Here is an 18,558-nt window from a genome sequence, read left to right on the forward strand (position 1 = left end):
TCTCTCTTATCTCCTCTCCTGTTTGGTTTTGCTTTGCCAGCATTTTGTCTTGACTTTTTAGTGGAATTTTTTTTTTTTTAGGCTTAGTCCTCTATTTAAAGCGTAAACTAGAATCGTCAAAACTTAATAGAAGAATTTTTGCATGTATTAAGTGACAGCATCTCTGGTCTGATAAATTCAGACTCAATGAATCTGAGGGCATTTAAGGATAAATATTTTGGTTCAGTACATGACATTTGAGATAAAGCTGACATCCAGAAAACCTGTTATGTAGTTTTTTTTTTTTTTTTTTTTTTTTTTTTTAAAGAGCAAATAGTTATTGACCATAGTAAACACAACCTCATGTTACCTTGATTCAGGAATAAAAATTTTGGAGGTTTTTATTTACATCTTTATTATAGTCTTCTAGTGTTGTTTCCCAATTTTTTTCAAACAAGAGTTAAGCTTAAATCATGTATACAGTATGTTGTAGCAAATTAAAAATTATCTATGAATAGATTTTTTAGTTATCAACGCTTCTTGTTATAAGTTGTAAGTAGCCTTTTGTTATAGACTGTAAATCTTTAACAGTACCTAATAATTTTACATATATGGAGGTACAGAAACTTCATATAATAGTTTTATGAATCTTGAGGTAAAGTTTATATTTTAGCAAAAGTCTTAAAAAGTCAAGTGAAACCAACAGTATTTATTTGTTTATTTGTTTATTTATTTATTTGTTTATTTATTTAGGTATTTGCTTGTTTATTTATTTATTTATTTGTTTATTTATTGGCTGTTTTGTTTTGCTCTCTTTTTCCCCCCTCATAAAAGTAGCCGGCTCAACTGTCATAGGACAAACAGGAAACTTTTAACAAAGCATGCTTTGGTCTAGAGAAGGGGAGTCATAACCCAACACCAGAGCCAGCTTTTCAATAAAGTAGAAGTGTATAGAACAATATTTCAATATTATTCACATCTAAAGACACTTGAATCCCCGCTAAATTGAATTCAGTGATGGGGTGGGGGAGGGGGAGGGGGAAGTGAGGAGGGTGGGGGTGGGGGTGGGGGAAAACCAGAAGACCAGAGCAACGTGAGAACAGGGAATGCAGCCTAGCCAAAGAGCTGTGTAGTTGGTACACACACACACTCACATGCACACGCACACGCACACGCACACATCATGGAGGCCGGCCCACAAACTTTGGGGCTCATGCCCTTGAGTGCTCTCCCACAGCCCGGTGACAGCGTGCCTGCTGCCCTGTTCCTTAGAGCAAGTCACCCCAACCAGCCCCTAGCGCAGACCAAGGGCAAAGCAAGTGGGCGCTGTGCGGAAGTCTGTGGACAGCGTCATTCCTGTTTAACTTGGCTTGACCGAGTTCCATCTCCGTCCCTGGCATCCAAGAACCAGGCAGGCAAAGTGACTTTTCACCGGTGCCCTGGCGGGAGGCTAACAAAACACAGGGGACCAAGAATCGGGCACAAAAAATCAGCCGGGCAGCCCAACGAGCTCGCTAGTGCCCTGGACTGGATACCTGTACCTCCTCGGGTTCCTCTCTGCCTCCCAGACGGGACCCCAGCATAAGCACAGATGCCACAGAGGAGATGCCTCTGACTTACGGATGGAAGCCTCCTCAGGCAGGTGTCTGCTGGTTGTTGTTAGGGCAGCAGTTTGCTCCAACACCCGCCCCCTCAGAAGCGTGCTTCAGAGCCCTGGAACATGGTCAAGGCGCACACCTCCTCTGGAGGCAGCGTTCTGGTCCGGAGTCGCAGAGCGAAGGTCTGGCTTCAGAATTTGGGTTGGGGCCTCTGATTGTTAATCCTAGAGAATGAGTGTAAAGACCCGAATTCTTTGGTCAAAATAAGCAAGCTTTATTTTCTCAGACAAGGCTGAGAAAACCTAAAGTGGGGTTTGAGAAAATAGCACTGAATATGGGAAAAGTGGGGCTTATATACCCCGACCCAAAAAACCTGCAAGACTAGGGGGTCTTCAAGGGTTGGGGGCTTTCCAGAGGAATATTGGTTATGTAGGAACTTGGCTGAACATGTTATCATCATGGTTGGACTATAGGGTGGAACATGTCAAATTCCAGAAAACAGGTCAAAACCTGGTTAAATCTAAGTTTTACAGAAAACAGGAATGAACTTATTTTGACCTTGTAACAAGATGGCTTTTACTCTTAAGATGGAGTCAGGCTGGCCCATCAGAGTGTCTTAATTAAGCATACAGAGACCTACAGAGAATCTGCACCTTACACACACCCCAGCTTTGCCAAACCCCGTATTTGAAAACGGAGAGTGCAAAGGAGAAGAAAGATGGCTGGAATCCACGAAATGAAAACCCTGTTCTCTCTGATATCGTGTAAGGCAGAATTTACACCGACCTTCCTTCCCGCTGAAGTTCATACGCGACGCTGTGTTTGAGCTGTTTGATTTTTTTATCCCATGTCCATAGTTAAATGTTGTTTTCTCTGTTGTATAAATATTGATGTTCTAGAAACCTGATATCCATACAGACTCAAAGTGATTTTTACAGGAAAAAGGACTGTTTGGGCCTCCACATTTGGGGAAATGATGTATTTTCCAATAGTGATTATTAGGACCCTTCAGAATTCACAGATGTAAAGTCAGAGTTTGGGATATAGCTTAGAGATTGAGCTCCTGACTAACGTGTGTGAGGCCTTGGGTTGGACCCCCAGAGCCACAAGGGAACAGAGATGGGGAGAGGAAGGGAGGGGAGGAGAGAGAAGGGGCAGGAAAGGGAGGGAAGGGAAGGGGGAGGATTGGGAAGAGAGGGGAGGGGAGGGGAGAGGAGGGAAAAGGGGAGGGGGGACGGGAGAGGAGGGGAGAGGAGGGGAAAGGGTAGGGGGGACGGGAGAGGAGGGGAGAGGACAGGGAGAAAGTACGCATTGTTTACATATATCTCTATGGACCTGGCTTCTGTGCATGTGTATAAATACCATGGTCCTGAGGATTGACTCCAGGACCCTTGTCACTGGGCCACATCCCAGCCCTGTGTCTGAAGGCCCTGGGCAGCCTGGTGGCCATCGGTGTTTCTGGCTGAGATGTGAGTTTTTCTGGTTGCGGTTGCTGGTGAATTTAACTGTATGGTTCCTCGTTCACTTATGACTACTTAGAGGGTTATTCTCCCCTCCATGGCAGCTGAAATGATCTGTCCTTTTTCAATGAAAAGAAACACGTTACTTTACTTTGAGGAGGGGCATGCATGTGCATGCCACAGCACACATGTTGAGGTCAGAAGTCAGAGGAAGGCCTGTGGGAGTCAGTTTTCTCCTTCTGCCAGGTGACTCCTTGGTATCAAACTCAGATTGTCCGGCTCAGTAGCAGATACCTTTATCTACTGAAACATCTTGCCTGACCCAGAATTATTAGCGAGGAGGCTTGGGGGTGGACACACCATGGCACATGTGTGGAGGCGAGAGGACCACTTTGTGGACTCAGTTCTGTCCATCCATCTTTGTATAGGTTCCGGGACAAAACTCAGATGGCCAGGCTTCCCGCTAAACCATGTCGTCCTTCTTCTTATGAAGTGAAAGCCATGTCTGTGAATTTGGGCTGGGGATCTCTTCCCAGAGACGTGCACTGTGGATTGTGCTCTTCGTCTAAAGCTCATCCTGTAGCTGTGTTTCTGGGATCTCCTTTGGTACCAAAGATTTCGGTTTTAATAAAGTCAAACATATGATTTATGGTTTGTACCTTTGTTGACTTACAAGAAATCTTCTACCCTGAAATCACACATACTCTTTTCTTGGAACAGGTTCTCACTGTGTAGCCCTGGCTGTCCTGGAGCTCTAGATCAGGCTGGCCTCAGACTCACAGAGGTTCACCTATCTCTGCCTCTCGAGGGCTGGCATTAAAGACGTATGCCACTCCGCCCAGCTCACATAAAGGTTTGTATTTTTTTCCCAAGGGTTTTATTGTTCAGCTGTTCACATTTAGCTTCTGCTCCATCTGGAATGTATTTTTGTATAAGACATAAGGTAGGAATCTAATTTTAATTTTCCCTCATGTAGGTGGATGATAGCAGTGTCAGCCTTTCCTCTGACTGGGGAAGTCTGCTCCGTCAAACCCCACACCTCCCACACCTCCCACACCTCTCTAAGTCCGTTTCTCTCTTCTCAGCTGCCTCAGCCAGTTTCCCACTCGGAACACAGCGGACACAGTAGGAAACATTAAGAGCTTTGTAGGGAGTCTTGGCTTCTGGCAGGGTAAGGTCACCCCTTCTCCCATAGGCTGTTCCCCAAATTCATCTTCAGTTATGTTCTTGTTATTGTTGTTGTTTTGGGACAAGGTCTGGCTATGTAGCCCTGGTTGACCTGGTCACAGACCAGGCTGGCCTTGAACTCACAGAGACCCACCTTCCTCTACCTCCTGGTGCTGGGATTAAAGGTGTGTGCACCACCATGCCCAGCCTCTGGAGTTTACTTTTACTTTGTTGTTATTGCTGTGGCTGTTGACACAAAACAAAGAATCTCCTGGAAGGTGACTTGAAGCAACTTCTGAGGAGTAAAGGGAGAGACTGACCATGCAATCTTTACTACCGCCTGTGACTCCCTGATCGAGAGGGAGAGAAGACTGACCCCCGGGACTGCTCATGGAGGCCTGTGGATGGGCCTAGAGCCTCTTGGGGCCCAAAAGCATCTCTGCTCTGGGGTGGTTATCACCGAGGAGACAAGCCTCTGCCAGGCCTGTGAGGGAATATCTGGTTCAGTTAACGGAAGTGGGAAAACCCACCCTGAAAGCAGGTGACCCATTCCCTGAGTCTGGGCCCTGGACTACAAAGAGATGTAGAAAGATATATATATATATATATATATATATATATATATATATATATATATATATCATATATATATGATGTCTGGAAATTTCAAAGCATGATTTAAAACAAAATTAAAGGGAGGGGCCTGCAGAGATCAGGGTGCTCAGAGGTTAGGGTCACCTCTTGCTTTTCCAGAGGCGATCAAGTTCCGTTTCCAGCACCCGGGTAGGAGAGGCTCACAACTGCCTGTTAACTCCAGATCCAGGGGATCTGACACCCTCTTCTGGCCTCTGTGGGCACCTGTACACAGACACACAGACACACACACACACACACACACACACACACACACACACACACACACACGGGCGCGCACACACACACAGACACACACACACACACACGTGCACGCAAACACGGGCGCACACACACGGGCGCGCACACATGGGCACACACACACGGGCACACACGCCCCCCCATAAATAAAAAAGCGAATAAATAAATACAAAGGAGAAAGCAGGCTGAGCCCCAACAATTATTGCTGTCCGTTTACTGACTGCAGCTGCAACATGGAGAGCTGCCCCACCCCCACCCCCAGCTCAGTTCCTGCTTCCAGAACTTCCCTGCCCTTGTGGAATGGACCCTCTGACTGAGTCCAGCTAACCCTGGGCTCATTTACATACCTTTTGTCAGGGTGCTTTGTCACAGAAACAGGAAGTGAAACTAAGACACCTCTTTTCTCCTCAAACACCCCTGGTGTAGGGTGCTGGCTTGCTGTGTGTGTGTGTGTGTGTGTGCGTGCGTGCGTGCGTGCGTGCGTGCGTGCGTGCGTGCGTGCTTGCTTGCTTGCATGAGGTAAGGAGAGGTGAGCACACCATCCCGAGGGCACAGCTCTGGAAAGGCGCCCAGGCCTTCAGGGGCAGCACGTATAGAGCAGAAAGGAGAAGTTCACGGTGTCCTCTCTGGAGCCACTGGCAAATAAGGAACTGCTTCCCTCGAACCTCTCAGCAGAGTGAGCTGCGTCCCTTGTCCCCTGTTGCCCCTTGAGGCTTCTGTCACTTAGGATCTGCTCCCCTGTCCTGTCCTGGCCCCCATACATCCCTCCAGATAAGCCATGGCTGTCACTGTTCACTCACGTGTCTCCCTCAATACATACACAAAGAGATCCTTGAGGGAGCAAGGACCAGAAACACAATGGTAAAATGGAGGGTTGTTGGCGCCCTCCATCCATACAGAGGCATGGGGCACATTACAAGTGTCCCCAACTACATCCTGGACTCAATCTCTCTATCCTCAAGCTTGAGTGTAGAGCCTGGCAGTCCTAAGTATCCACCGGCACTGGTCCAGTGAACACAGCTTAGTCAGCTCTAGGAGTTCCAGTCTGAGAAACCCTTTGGGATTTTGACAGCTCATGAGGAGCCCAACCCTCAGGATGAGTCACAGAAAGGAGAGCCAATTCAAGGGACATACAATAAAAATGGGTTCTTAGGGACCATGTAGACTGAGACTCAGACCAAGAGCAAAGGTCCTGTTAAGAGTCATGAAGGAGCCCGGCAGTGGTGGTGCCCGCCTTTAATCCCAGCACTAGGGAGGCAGAGGCAGGCAGATCTCTGTGAGTTCCAGGCCAGCCTGGTCTACAGAGCCAAACCCAGGATGGGTACCAAAACTACACAGAGAAACACTGTCTCGGGGGAAAAAAAAGAGTCATGAAAGATCAGAGGTCAAGTGAGACCATTAGCAAAGACCAATAACCCAAGAGCAAGACGGAGTTGGACTCCTGTCCGGGATAGGAATCACCCAGTCTCTTCCAGCCAAATCTGTGCTGCAGGAGGAAGATATGAGCATCAGGGTGAGGCAGGGTCCCCAAGAGCAGGGCCACACTCACAGCATCCCATTCCTTCCCTGAACCTGCCTCCCCCAGTCTGAGCGCCAGTGAGCAGTCTGTCCGCATGGAGCCTGGGGCTGCGGACAGAGGCGAATCTTCTGTGCTGGGGTCCTGGAAGGTGGACGTGGCACAGAAGGGGTAGACACCGTTAGCGGAGAGAATGGCGGTCCTCCAGAAGGCAGAGGAGCCGGGATGCGCTCTGACAGAGACGTGCGGCTGGCTGTGGTAAGGAAGCTCCCTGGTTCCGCTGTGGTTGGAAATGCCTCAGAAGACAGATCACTGATGGGCGCTGGCCGCATCTTAGCATTCTTCCTGGCAGGGTCACCAGAGTTCCCGAGCAGGATGGTTTTAGAAACAGGCTGGTGTGGGAAGGAGCTGGGGCTTGGGCAGACGTCCCCGCTGACTCGGAGTTCCTGGGGGAACTTGCACAATCTTCCTGGGTTTCAAGAGCCAGTGGGGAAGGAAGTGGAGGTCACCACAGGAAGGGAGGCAAGTCATCGAGAGGCACTGGCCCAGGTCTCTGTCCACGTAGACCGTCCCAGCGGCACTGACCTCCAGAGGGGAGAGACCAGGGGTCCACAGGCCCTCTCCACTGTGCTTTGGGTCATCTTCCTTGAAGAAAGTGTGGCCCCAAAATTCTGAGGCCATCTATGCTGTAGGAAGTTCCTCCTCTGCTGGGATGTGCCTTTATGCCTACATGCTCTGCCCTGTGCGCTCAGCCTCAGTTCCTGGTCTCCACCTCTTGGGGAGCCGTGGAAGACTGGAGTCTGTTTCTAGAGATGCTAGCATATTCCACAGACAGAAGGGGGTCAGGCGAGGGCTTCAGGTAGGGCTGGGTGTTGCTAGAGACAGAGTCCTGAGGGCTCACGTGGTTGAGGTGGATGAGGGAAGCATAGCAGATGATCTCAGCGTCCTCACTGGAGAGGGTCTGCTGACTGAAGGCCTGAGAATCAGAGGAAACAGATGTCTGCTGAAAGAACAGCAGTGAGGTGGCCGGCGGCCTGTGAGAAACCAGAGCAGGGCAGAGGGACAGGCTCGGAGTTTAAGATGCAGAACACGGGCTGGAGAGATGGGAGATAGTTGAGAGCACTGGCTGCTCTTCCAGAAGACCTGGGTTCAATTCCCAGCACCCACATGGCAGCTCACAACTGTCTATTAACTCCAGTCTCAGGGATATGACTCCCTTTTCTGACCATCTCAGGCACTGTATACCCATCACATACATACATGTAGGCAAAACACTCATAAACATAAAATAAAAATAAATAAGCCATTTTTTACAAAGATATGGGATGTGGCATTCAGTCTGCAGGGCCTCTGGGAAGGGGTGGCTAGAAAGTTGTCTTTCCTGCCACTGTGCTGAGAAGCACTGGCCTCCCCAGGTTCCTGTTCCAAACTGGAATCAGGCTTCACTCCAAATCTGTGGAAGCAAAGACCCTGGGAGGGGGCCTAAGAAACCATGACTTTGTATATTTTTCAATGTTGGGGATGGAACACAGGGTCTTACATAGGCATGGCGAAGACTATCACTGAGCTACAGCCCCCAGGCCTTGTGTTTGTGAGACTAGGTCTCATTATGTTGCCCAGACTGGCTTGAAATTGGAGACCATCCTGCCTCAGCCTCTTAAGTGCTAGAAATACCAGCCTGCACCACCATACCCTTCAAGAAACTTTTAAGTTCTCCAAGTGAATCTTATGCACATTCAAGCTAGAATAGGGTGGAGTTAAAGGGGACTCATTAGAGACGCATTTCATGAAACCAATTCTAGCATTATATGGAGGGCTGGAGCCTTCTAATTCTGTGGGTCTTTAGTGCCAGGAGTCTTGGGTCTCCAGGTGAGACAAAACTACCCAAACCATTTAGTCCTCAGGAGGACTAAGTGTTCCCATACTGACTGGACCAATGGTAAATAGTCTGTAAGCCTACAGACTGCTAGGGACCTGAGACACAGGAAGAGCTCTCTCCCATAGAGGTGATGGCCAGAGCTGGTTCTACCTGCCCCCCCCCATCTTTTCCCTGTCTCTCTCTTTGTCTCTGTCTGTCTGCCTGCCTGCCTGTCTCTCTAGTTTGAGTTCGGGAACACAAGGAGAAGAAATACACAAAAAGGAAACACGGAAGTAGGTCATGAGGATGTGCGCGGTCATGAGTGTGTACCACCACTGAGAGTAAATAGAAACTGAACGCAGAGCAAAGTTCACAACAACAGATGTGCACCAGACAGCTAGGGTACCTTAGGTCCCAGAGAGGAGTCCTTCCTACTTATAGTGGTTTCCTCCTGCTGGCCTGGAAAGTCTTCATAAATATGGTGACATTCGTTCTCAGCTGTGAGGAAACCAGGAAGTTAGTGGAGAGACTTCCCATGTACCACCTCCCCACTTCCCATGACAACAACAGGCTGGGGCCCTGATGGAGGAGAGGTCAGGTCTTGGCCAAAGGTAGTTTCTGCCCAGGGAGCTCCCACACACCCAGAACTGAGTAATGTCCAAGGAGTCAGAAAGCCTGATAGCCTGGCTGCCTGTGTCTGTTCTGCATAAACCCATTCAACTTCATGGTCAATTTCAGGTCACTCGCTGTAGTTCCATATTTAAACATCAGATTAAGTACAATCCGTTCACTGGTGGAGTTATGTGTGGTAAGATGTTGGCTTTCTAGTCCCTTGTGTCAAAAGCCCTTAGTGTGAAGTATTTCCTATGAACACACTCTCCCACACTCACCCCTGTGTGCACACTCATACATACTCCTAAATAAAAACTCAGAATATGTGTCCAGAGTCTGGGCATTTTACCATTCCTATGCTGTTTTCTAAAAATGTCACAGTGACCCCACTAAATTGATTACATAACATCTGGAAAATAAGCAGATAGAATTTTGAAATTCTCTCCTCCGTAAAGATTTTTTTCAGAGCTTGATAAAATGATATTCACAAGTGGAGCCCTGACCCACTCATGCATTTAACCTTGTTGTCCCCAGAAATATCTGGAAGGCCTGTGGAGAATAAATAGACAGGGCACAGAGGGCAAAACAGCAAGAAAGGATGCAGAAGTCAGCTGAAGGCCACAGTGCTCATGCGGGATTACTGCTAAAAACTCAAAACTTTGAAGAGTAAAACGTCCTTCAAGAACCTGAAGGAAGCTGGGTGGTGGTGGCACTCTCCTTTAATCCCAGCAGTCGGGAGGCAGAGGTGGGTAGATCTCTGAGTTCAAGGCCAGCCTGCTCTACACAGTGAGTTCTAGGACAGCTAGGGCTACACAGAGAAACCCTGTCTCAAAAAACCTTAATAATAATAGTAATAATAAAGACCTGAAGGAAAACAATTTTTCCCTTTGTAGCACATTCACTTTGGGTGTGTGTAAGTATGTAAGTGTGAGGGGGTGCATATTCGTGGGCATGTGTGTATGTGTGTGCATATGTGGATAGAAGCCAGAGGACAGCCTTGAGTGGTGTTCCTCAGGAGCTGTCCACATTGTTTTTTTTTGAGACAGAGGATCTCACTGGGACCTGGGACGTGCTGATTCCGTGAAGCCGATGAACCTGTCTCTGCCTACCCGATGCTAGGATTACAAGTGTGCTCCCGTGTCTACACAGCTGCTGGATAGTGGATTCCGGTCCTCATGTTACACATCAAACACTTTACCAGCTGAGTCGTATCCTCACCCCTCAGTTTTCACTGTGGGAGCTGAGGGCATAGTTCAGTGGTAGAGTGTGTGTTCAACATGCTTTGGGCCTCGGTTCCGTCCTTAGTACCACAAAGGGAGAAAAATTACTGTGTATCCTTTGAAACATGTATCTATGATGTACATTACATATGATATGGTGTTGAACATACATCACAAAATGGTTAATGATGTAGAATGATGGATTGGTCTGGTTTTATTCCTGTTGCCATTGCAGACATCCCAATAAAAAAAAGCAGCACAGGAGAGGGAAGGGACATTCGCTGGCGATTACAAGTTACAGTCCATCATTTCGGGAAGAACTCAAGCAGCCAGACACCCCACACCCACAGCCAAGAGCAGAGAATAAACACATCCTGCTTGCTTGCTCTCAGCTAACATTTTCCTCTTATTCTGTTCACAACCCCCTGACTAGGGAATGGTTCTGCCTACATGGGCTGGGTTTACCACATTGACTAACATCATGATAATTCCCCTCCGCTGCAGACGGGCTCATAGACTAACCTGATCTAGAGAATTTCTCTTCCCAGGTGATTCTAGGTGTGTCAAGTTGACAGTTAAAAACCTACCAGCGCACCCATACCCCTCCTGTGGCAAGAGCAGTTACAAGCCGCTCACTTGGTGAAAATATAGGGCATGATGTACTGTTCTTACCCATAGTCTTCATGTTGTACATTAAATCCTTTGACTCGTTCATTCTACATAGTTGCTACTTTGTATTTTTTTTGCCTACATATCTTTTTGTACTTCCTCCCTCATACTGAGAAAAACAAAATTTTAAAATTGTAGCAACATGCATTTCAGTATCATCAGCCAGAGAGTCCTTTATAGAGACTTAACAAGTCCCTAATCATAAAGTTGAAAAAAGGAAGGGCTGGAAAGGTGGCTCAGTACTTAAGAGCACTGGCCGCTCTTCAAGATAACCCAGGTTTGATTCCCAGCACCCACACAATGGCTCACAACTCTCAATAACTCTAGTTCCAGGCGATCTGATAGGCACCAGGCACACACACGGTGCCTAGAAATGCGTGCAAGCAAAGCACCCATACACATGAAATAAATAATTAAAAAATAAGATGAAAAGAGTAAATGATGCAAAATCCTAGCAAATAAGTGGGGGGTTGGGGTTCAGTAGGTAAGCCAGACTGAAAGCTGAGTGGAACTGGTCCTGCCCCCACCCCTTACCCTCCACCCCTCGACCCTTTGAGCCGGGACACCAGGCCTGTGCCTTGTGAAGGAGAAGGAAGCCACTTGGACACCTGGCCTTTCAGGTCAGTTTCCCTGATGGGAAAACAGCACAGGCTCACCTTTCTGGGCTCTTCGTCGAGCATTCCTGAGGTACAGGATGACAAGGACCACAAGTCCGAGCAGTAGCAGGGTGGCCACTACCACACCAGCAATGATGACCTTCCACATCCAGTTATCTGGAGGGCTTTAGAACAAAGATTCTCGGGGTGAGGAGAGTCAGAGCCCAGAACACTGCCTGCCAGAAAACCTTCCTTCCCCAGGCCTGTGATTCCCAGCCTCTTCTGGGGTCCCCTGCTCAGGTGGGCAGGGGACCCCTTTAATATGCAGTGGGCCTGCCTTCTAGGTCCTGCAGTCTCCACAACAGGGTAATGCTGACAATGTCAGAAGCCATGGTTCCTTTTCCTTTTCTGTCTCCTGCCCTCAACTTCCTTTTGGGACCCTGAGCTTGCCAGTCCCAGGCTCCTTCCTCCAGAGATCTTTGTCCATCCTGCAGCTTTACCTCAGCCCTTTTCTGTGGGATGCAGCCAGTTCCCAGGAGAATCAGGGAACCTGACAAACAGCTCTGCCAGCCGAGTGCATTCCAATATGCTCTGCTTCAAGTCACTTCAAGTCCAAAGACCCGAAGGCAGACACCACGAACACGCTTGTAGCAGCCTCTAGGGAAGGGGCTGAGTGGCAAGGTCGTAGAGAAAGTCATCAAGGACATCTCAGCTCAGCTGGTTTCTGATTCAATATCTAAACAAGGAGTGGTCTACAAGACCCTGGGATCCACTGTCTTCAGGGATGTGGGTTCAGAGGGAAGTAGACGGCAGAGGCCAAGGACCTGGATCCCGGAAGCCCATCAGCAGGCATGGAACGATTCCAGACCATGAGAACAGAACTTCAGGCCGTGCATTTCTCCTTCCTTAACACAGTTCCCTTACAACAACCCTGCTCACACTGAAGGACGAGCGGAAGGGCTGGAAGAAGGGCGGAGGTAAAGACGCAATGGAGTCACGAGGCTGCCTGCACAAGGGTGAGGCAGTAGGCAAGTGGGGATCCCCTCTAACCCACACCCCAGTCCATCCTCACTGCACTCTAGGAGATGGTGGTACCAAAGGAAGATAGGCATGTCCCATCTAGTAATGTCTGGTGACATTTTTAGTGGTCACTTGTGTTCAGAAAGACACTTGTAGTTACTGGTTATAGGATGGTCAAAGACACCGCTAAATATCTTAAAAGGCACAGAAGAGCCTCCTGTGACAAAGAACTAGCCAGCTGCTGGCACAGGCCCATCACTCAACAGGCTGAGGCAAGAGGACCAAAGTTCAAGTTCACCTTGTGTGATAGAGTGAATTAAAGACCAGTTTGAGTTATTAAGTGAAATCACAATCTCAAAATAGAAAGACTAAGGCTGAGAGCACAGCACAGTCGTAGAACTCCTGCTGATAAATGTGAGGTCTCAGGCCGGTCTTCATCATAAAAGGTAGATAGATAGATGATAGATAGATAGATAGATAGATAGATTAGATACAGATAACTAGATGATAGGTAGGTAGATAGAAAGATGGATGGATGGATGGATGGATGGATGGATGGATGGATGGATGGATAGATAGACAGATAGATAGACAGACAAATACAGGAATATTATTGTGATCTCATTTTGCAGATGAGAAGATCGAGGCCTATATAAAATGATCAGAAGTGGCCATCTGAATCCATCCGTCCTGTGAGAGCTGGGCACCTATCAGCATGACAATTAGGGAACTATAGTCAGGAGAGTGGGAGGAAGCACAAGACTAACAGGACAGGACAGGGAGTCTGCAGTACCTGCCAGTGACAGAGCTGGTGGCAGAGACCAAGGCTGTTGTCCTCCAGGAGGCCGTGGGTGGGGCTGGATCTGTAAGAGACCATAATGAGCAATCTGTCTTTTCAACAACCCCAAACCCCCAGTCTCCAGCCCTGGAAGAGGAGGAACCCACACATGGCACTGGAGCCAGCAAGTGAAGACCCTGAGGAGTGCCACCTGCCCTGCTGTGAATGGAGCTGGAGTCACCTCCCAAGAAAAGCCACAGTGCATGTGACTGTAAATGAGGCCTCGCATGTTCCAGGGCCTCTCCTGCTTCCCATGTTCTTTCATTTTAAGTTTTTATTGTTTTTAATTATGTGTCTGTGGTGGGGTGATATGTGCATGTGAGTGCAGTACCCATGGAGACCAGAGGTATTAGATCCTCTGGAGCTGGAGTCACAGGCTGTTGAGAGCCATGTGAAGAGGGGGTTGGGAACCAAACTCAGGTCCTCTGAGAGAGCAGCAAACACTCTTAACCACTGAGCCATCTGTCCAGTCTCTAGTGTTTATTTTACTGTGTGTGTTTATGTGTATATATGTGCATGTTTGTGTGTATGCAGGTGCACATGTGTGCATGTTTATGTGTATGTGTATGTGTGCATGTGGAGGCTAAGTACAATTTCAGATGTCTTCACTTGTCTGTAATCCATTTCATTTTTATTTTATTGAATTTTTGAGACTGGGTTTCTCACTGGATTTTGTCAATGAGCCCCAAGGACCTCCTGTCTCCACCTCCCCAGTGCTGAGACTATAAACATGTCTCTCCATGCCCAGCTTTTTCTTTAATGTGCATTTAGGAATGGAACTTGCACAGTGTTTTTCCTAATTGTGATAAAACACTCTGTCCAAAGCAACTTATGAGAGAAAGAGATTGATGTAGCATACAGTTCAGAGTACAGTCTATCACAGCAGGAAGTCAGGACAACAGGAATAGTTTAGAGTACAGTCTATCACAGCAGGAAGTCAGAACAACAGGAACAGTTTAGAGTTCAGTCCATCACAGCAGGAACTCAAGACAACAGGAACAGTTCACAGGACAGTCCATCACAACAAGAAGTCAAGACAACAGGAACCGGAAGCAGCTGGTTGCAGTGCATCCAGTCAGGGAGTAGAGAGCAATGAATGTCCTCAGGCCACTTTCCCTTTTATACTTTTATACCCCAAGCTTAGGGAATGGAGCCACCCACTTTTTGAATGGGTCTTCCCACCTCAAGCTAAGATAATCTCTCACAGGTGTGGCCAGAGGCTTGTCTCCCGGGTGATTCTGGGTTCTGCCACATTGGCAACTAAAACCATCACACTTGGCAAGCACTTTACTGGCTGAGTGTCTCCCCATCCTGGGTCCACTATGTTTGAACATATGAAGGTCACAACTAATGTCTCCCCAACATGGAGTGTGCTGGGGCAAAGCTTTCATAAACATAACCTCCAGGCACCCACTGAACTGAAGGGCTGGACACACTATGCAGCAGGGAAAGCTCTGGGAGGAGCTGTTCACCCTGTGAACTTATGGACATCAGAGACTAACTCAGAAAGCTCCCTGCCACTGCAGTCTTCAGCATGAGACACACAGGAGATCCAAGTCATCAGGAGCAGCTGCTGGGCTGCCTTCCCAGAGCTCAGAGACTCTCAGCCGTCAAGGTCCTGAACGAGAACCCACATCTCCCTGCCTTGTGCTCTAAGCCTCCTGTGGGCCTCTCTGTCCAGCTGCCTCCTCTTAGTCCACATCTCTCCGTGCCCCTTCCATTTGCTCTGAGGTCTCTCTCATGTGATGGAGCCCACCAACCCTAGAGAGAAGGCTTCTGATGGGATTACAGTCATGGGATGTTCAGGAAAGGATGCTGTGACAGCTGGGGGGGGAGCGATAAGATCCTTCAGTAAAGAGATTCCTGTTAGCAGCGGCAGGAGGAGGAGGAGGAAGAGGAGGAGGAGAAGGAGGAGGAAGAGGAGGAGGAGGAGGAGGAGGAGGAGGAGGAGGAGGAGGAGGAGGAGAAGAAGAAGAAGAAGAAGAAGAAGAAGAAGAAGAAGAAGAAGAAGAAGAAGAAGAAGAAGAGGAAGAGGTGTTAAGAGTAACTGGTGAGAACTTCCCAGAGGCCAGCAAGCCTGGTTCTAGGGCTGGCTCTGCCCTGAACCAGAAGGTGGCCTTGGGGGAGGGGCCTTTCTCCCCTGTGCTCCAGTTTCTAGGTGACTGGGGAAGCAGTTTCTAGAGCCCTCTCCAGCTCTGGAGCCTTGTGACTCAGGAAGGCTGAGAGAGACACATAGAACGGGGGAGCTCACCTTTTGACACCTTCAGGTAGATGTTTCTGAGAACAGAGATCGTTCTGCGATTTTCAACGATCCCACAGAAATAGAGACCTGAGTCTCTCACCGTGAGTGCAGTCATGGTGACATTGAAGAATTGAGAATCAGGATAGTCCCTGATGGAGAATTTTGACTGCTGAGCATCTGTGCTGTGACTGGACACTAAGATTTCACCAGTTTCTGCTGATGTTTTCTGACACCACACCTTCTCCTTGAAGCGTTGGCTGGAATCATACTGGCATCTCACCACAATGGTCTTGCCCTCTGCTCTTTGAAGAAACACTCTGTTCTGTGCCCAGGAACCTAAGAATACACCTTTCAGTCAGAGCCTCCCAGCCTCCACAGCAGGGCAAGGAGATGGGTTCATTTCTCAGGGAGTAACCCTGTGTGTTTATGCTCGGGACACTCGGGATGTTGCTTAGAACCAGCTGCTGGCCACAGCACTCCATGTATTCTGCATTCCCAAGCACAGAGCCCATCTGTGCTCACCTCCCAACCCCTGCCCTTTCCTCTCCCTGGTTCCTTCCCTCTGTCCTCACCTGAGGCCAGGAGCACCAGCAGGATGGGGGACAGCAGGCATGTGGCCTCCCAGGCCATAGGTCCTCTTCTCAGCTGGGATGGGGCAGGAAGGGAAGGACTAGGGATGCTCTGAGGAGAAGAGATCAGGGCAGGGCAGGATCCAGGCAGCCACCACAGCCAGTGTGGGATGAATTGCTGAGGAAGCAGAGACCTCCGTGGACAAGAGAGAAGCTGAGCAAGGCCTGTGTGGCCCTGTGGATCCTCCAGCCACAGGCTTTGTAGCTAGGCTCCTGAACTGCACTAGATAAAGGCTTACAGAGAAACTGTAGTCTCCTGCCTCATAAGACAGGGTGAGGAAAGCTGAGAAAGCCCAGGAGGAAACCACAGTGAATGAAGTAAGAGTGTGCTTGTTTCTCCCCAGCAACACCCACAATTCCCCACTTCCTCTTTAGCCCCAGGTTTCTGTTCTCCACCCAAGTCTGGCTCTCACTGAAGGCAGGTGTCAGAACCAGAGGCCCTTTGGAGACCTGGCTAGAACTCTAAGGCCAGCTTGCCCTCAGGGGTCAGAACCTTGCTGATTGGCCCACCTGAGAACCAGAAGGTTCCAAGTGGACTAGAGGGGATGAGAAGGGGGTAGACATTCATTCTCAGGAATGGAAGAGCAAGGGTGGTTCTGATAAGTTTTGGAGACAACAAAGTTGGGTATGAAGGAAGAGAGCTCAGATGGAGGGAAGAGAAAGGGGAGCCCCAGGCCCCATGTCACCCCCAGATGCCCAGCTTCCCAACATGCCACACTCACTGCTAAGCATCACTTGAAAGACTGTACTCACCAAACACTTTTCAAAAATAACTGTCACAGGGCAGCAAGATGGCTCAGCAGGCAAGGACACTCGCTACCAGGACTGGTAACCTGAGTTTCAGTTCCATGACCACATGGAGGAAGGAGAGAACCAGTTCCCCGAAAGTCGTCTCTGACTTCCACATACGTGAAAGTTTAAAGTAAATAAATAAAGTTGTCATTACATGAGCTACAAAAAAATCAATAGCTACAGGCTGTTCATGGTAAACTGATAGCAAGGAGAAACCAGGCGTGATGGTGCATGACTGTGGTCCTAGCATCAGGAGGTGGAGGCAGGAGGATGTGAGGTCAAGTTTATCCTTGGCTACATAGGAGGTTCAGCCAGGGCCACCTGAGACCCTGTCTCAAAATAAACAAATAACTAAAGAGAATAAAAAAAAAACTATAGGAATGGGGAAGCCCTGAGGAATGACAATGTCGTGTGGCCGCTTGGATGCCAGGGGACAAGGGCTGACCCAGACTGCACAGGACTCGAGAAAGGCTCTGGGGAAGAGAGGGATGGAGGAGTGGGCAGTACTACAGGCCCTGAGGAAGGCCAGGCCACCCTGTGAGGTCTGAGAGGCAGGGTAAGCCTTTGCCCAAGTTGGCAAAGATGCGCCAAGCCTTTAGACAGCGGTGTCCGCCAGCGGTGTCCGCCAGTGGCAAAGCAGAGTGTCTAGGAGGGACTCGCCCATGGGAAGGTGGCTTTCAGCAGCTGAACAGCTAGCTGAGGTGACTTCTGCCACCTCACCCGTCCCAGCACAAAGCAAGAAGTCCAAGGATGCTGAAGGTGGACCTAGCAGTATCCATGACCATAAGTAGAGCAAGGCATGCATCTGCAGCCACATTGCAAACAGTTCTGGGCTAGCACACAACTGTGGCCACAGCGCTACTTCACCTGCTCCTTCTGGCCAAGACAATGAGCTTTGTGCAAGAGTGTCCAGTCTCTACAGCCCTTAGCTCAGGAAACTGTTGTTGCTCAAATCTTAATTGGCCTTATAATAAAATCCCGGAGCCAGATATTGGGGTAAATGCTGAAAGATCAGAGAGACAAAGGAACAAGTCACAGCCACTTCTCACCTCGCCAGCTCTTCAGCTGAAAGGGGAAGATCCTATCTCCACTAATCCTCAGACTGAACGCTCCTTAGTCCTCAGCCAAAAGAGCTAGGCTCCTCTCTCCTCTGCTTATTTGCCTTCCTCTGCCCAGCCATGTCACTTCCTGTCTCAACTTTCCTAGTGGTGGGATTAAAGGAGTCTGACTCCCAAATACTGGGATTAAAAGTGTGAGCCATCACCAACTGGCTCTGTTTCTCTTTTAAACTGGATTAATCTCATATAGTCTAGGATGGCCTTGAACTCACAGGGATCCAGACAGGCCTCTGCCTCCAGAGTGCTAGGATTAAAGGTGTATGCCACCACTGCCTGGCCTCTATGTTGAATCTAGTAGCTAGCTCTGTCCTCTGATCTTCAGGCAAATTTTATTTGTTAGAGTACAATCA

At 48.7% G+C, this 18,558-nt stretch overlaps 1 protein-coding gene across 1 annotated transcript; it reads right to left on the reverse strand.

Moving 5' to 3' along the window:
- Positions 1-6,394: 6,394 nt before the first annotated feature.
- LOC114702149 (natural cytotoxicity triggering receptor 2-like) lies at positions 6,395-17,397 on the reverse strand. The gene is made up of 6 exons (XM_037199833.1): positions 16,242-17,397; positions 15,679-16,005; positions 13,383-13,452; positions 11,630-11,754; positions 8,879-8,970; positions 6,395-7,590 (listed from the first exon to the last, which is right to left on the reverse strand). Exons 1-6 carry the CDS (start codon positions 16,297-16,299, stop codon positions 7,369-7,371), a joined length of 894 nt encoding a protein of 297 aa, XP_037055728.1. The 5' UTR covers positions 16,300-17,397; the 3' UTR covers positions 6,395-7,368.
- Positions 17,398-18,558: the final 1,161 nt, after the last annotated feature.

Source organism: Peromyscus leucopus, chromosome 16_21 (genome assembly GCF_004664715.2).
Source record: "Peromyscus leucopus breed LL Stock chromosome 16_21, UCI_PerLeu_2.1, whole genome shotgun sequence".
Classification (NCBI taxonomy): domain Eukaryota; kingdom Metazoa; phylum Chordata; class Mammalia; order Rodentia; family Cricetidae; genus Peromyscus; species Peromyscus leucopus.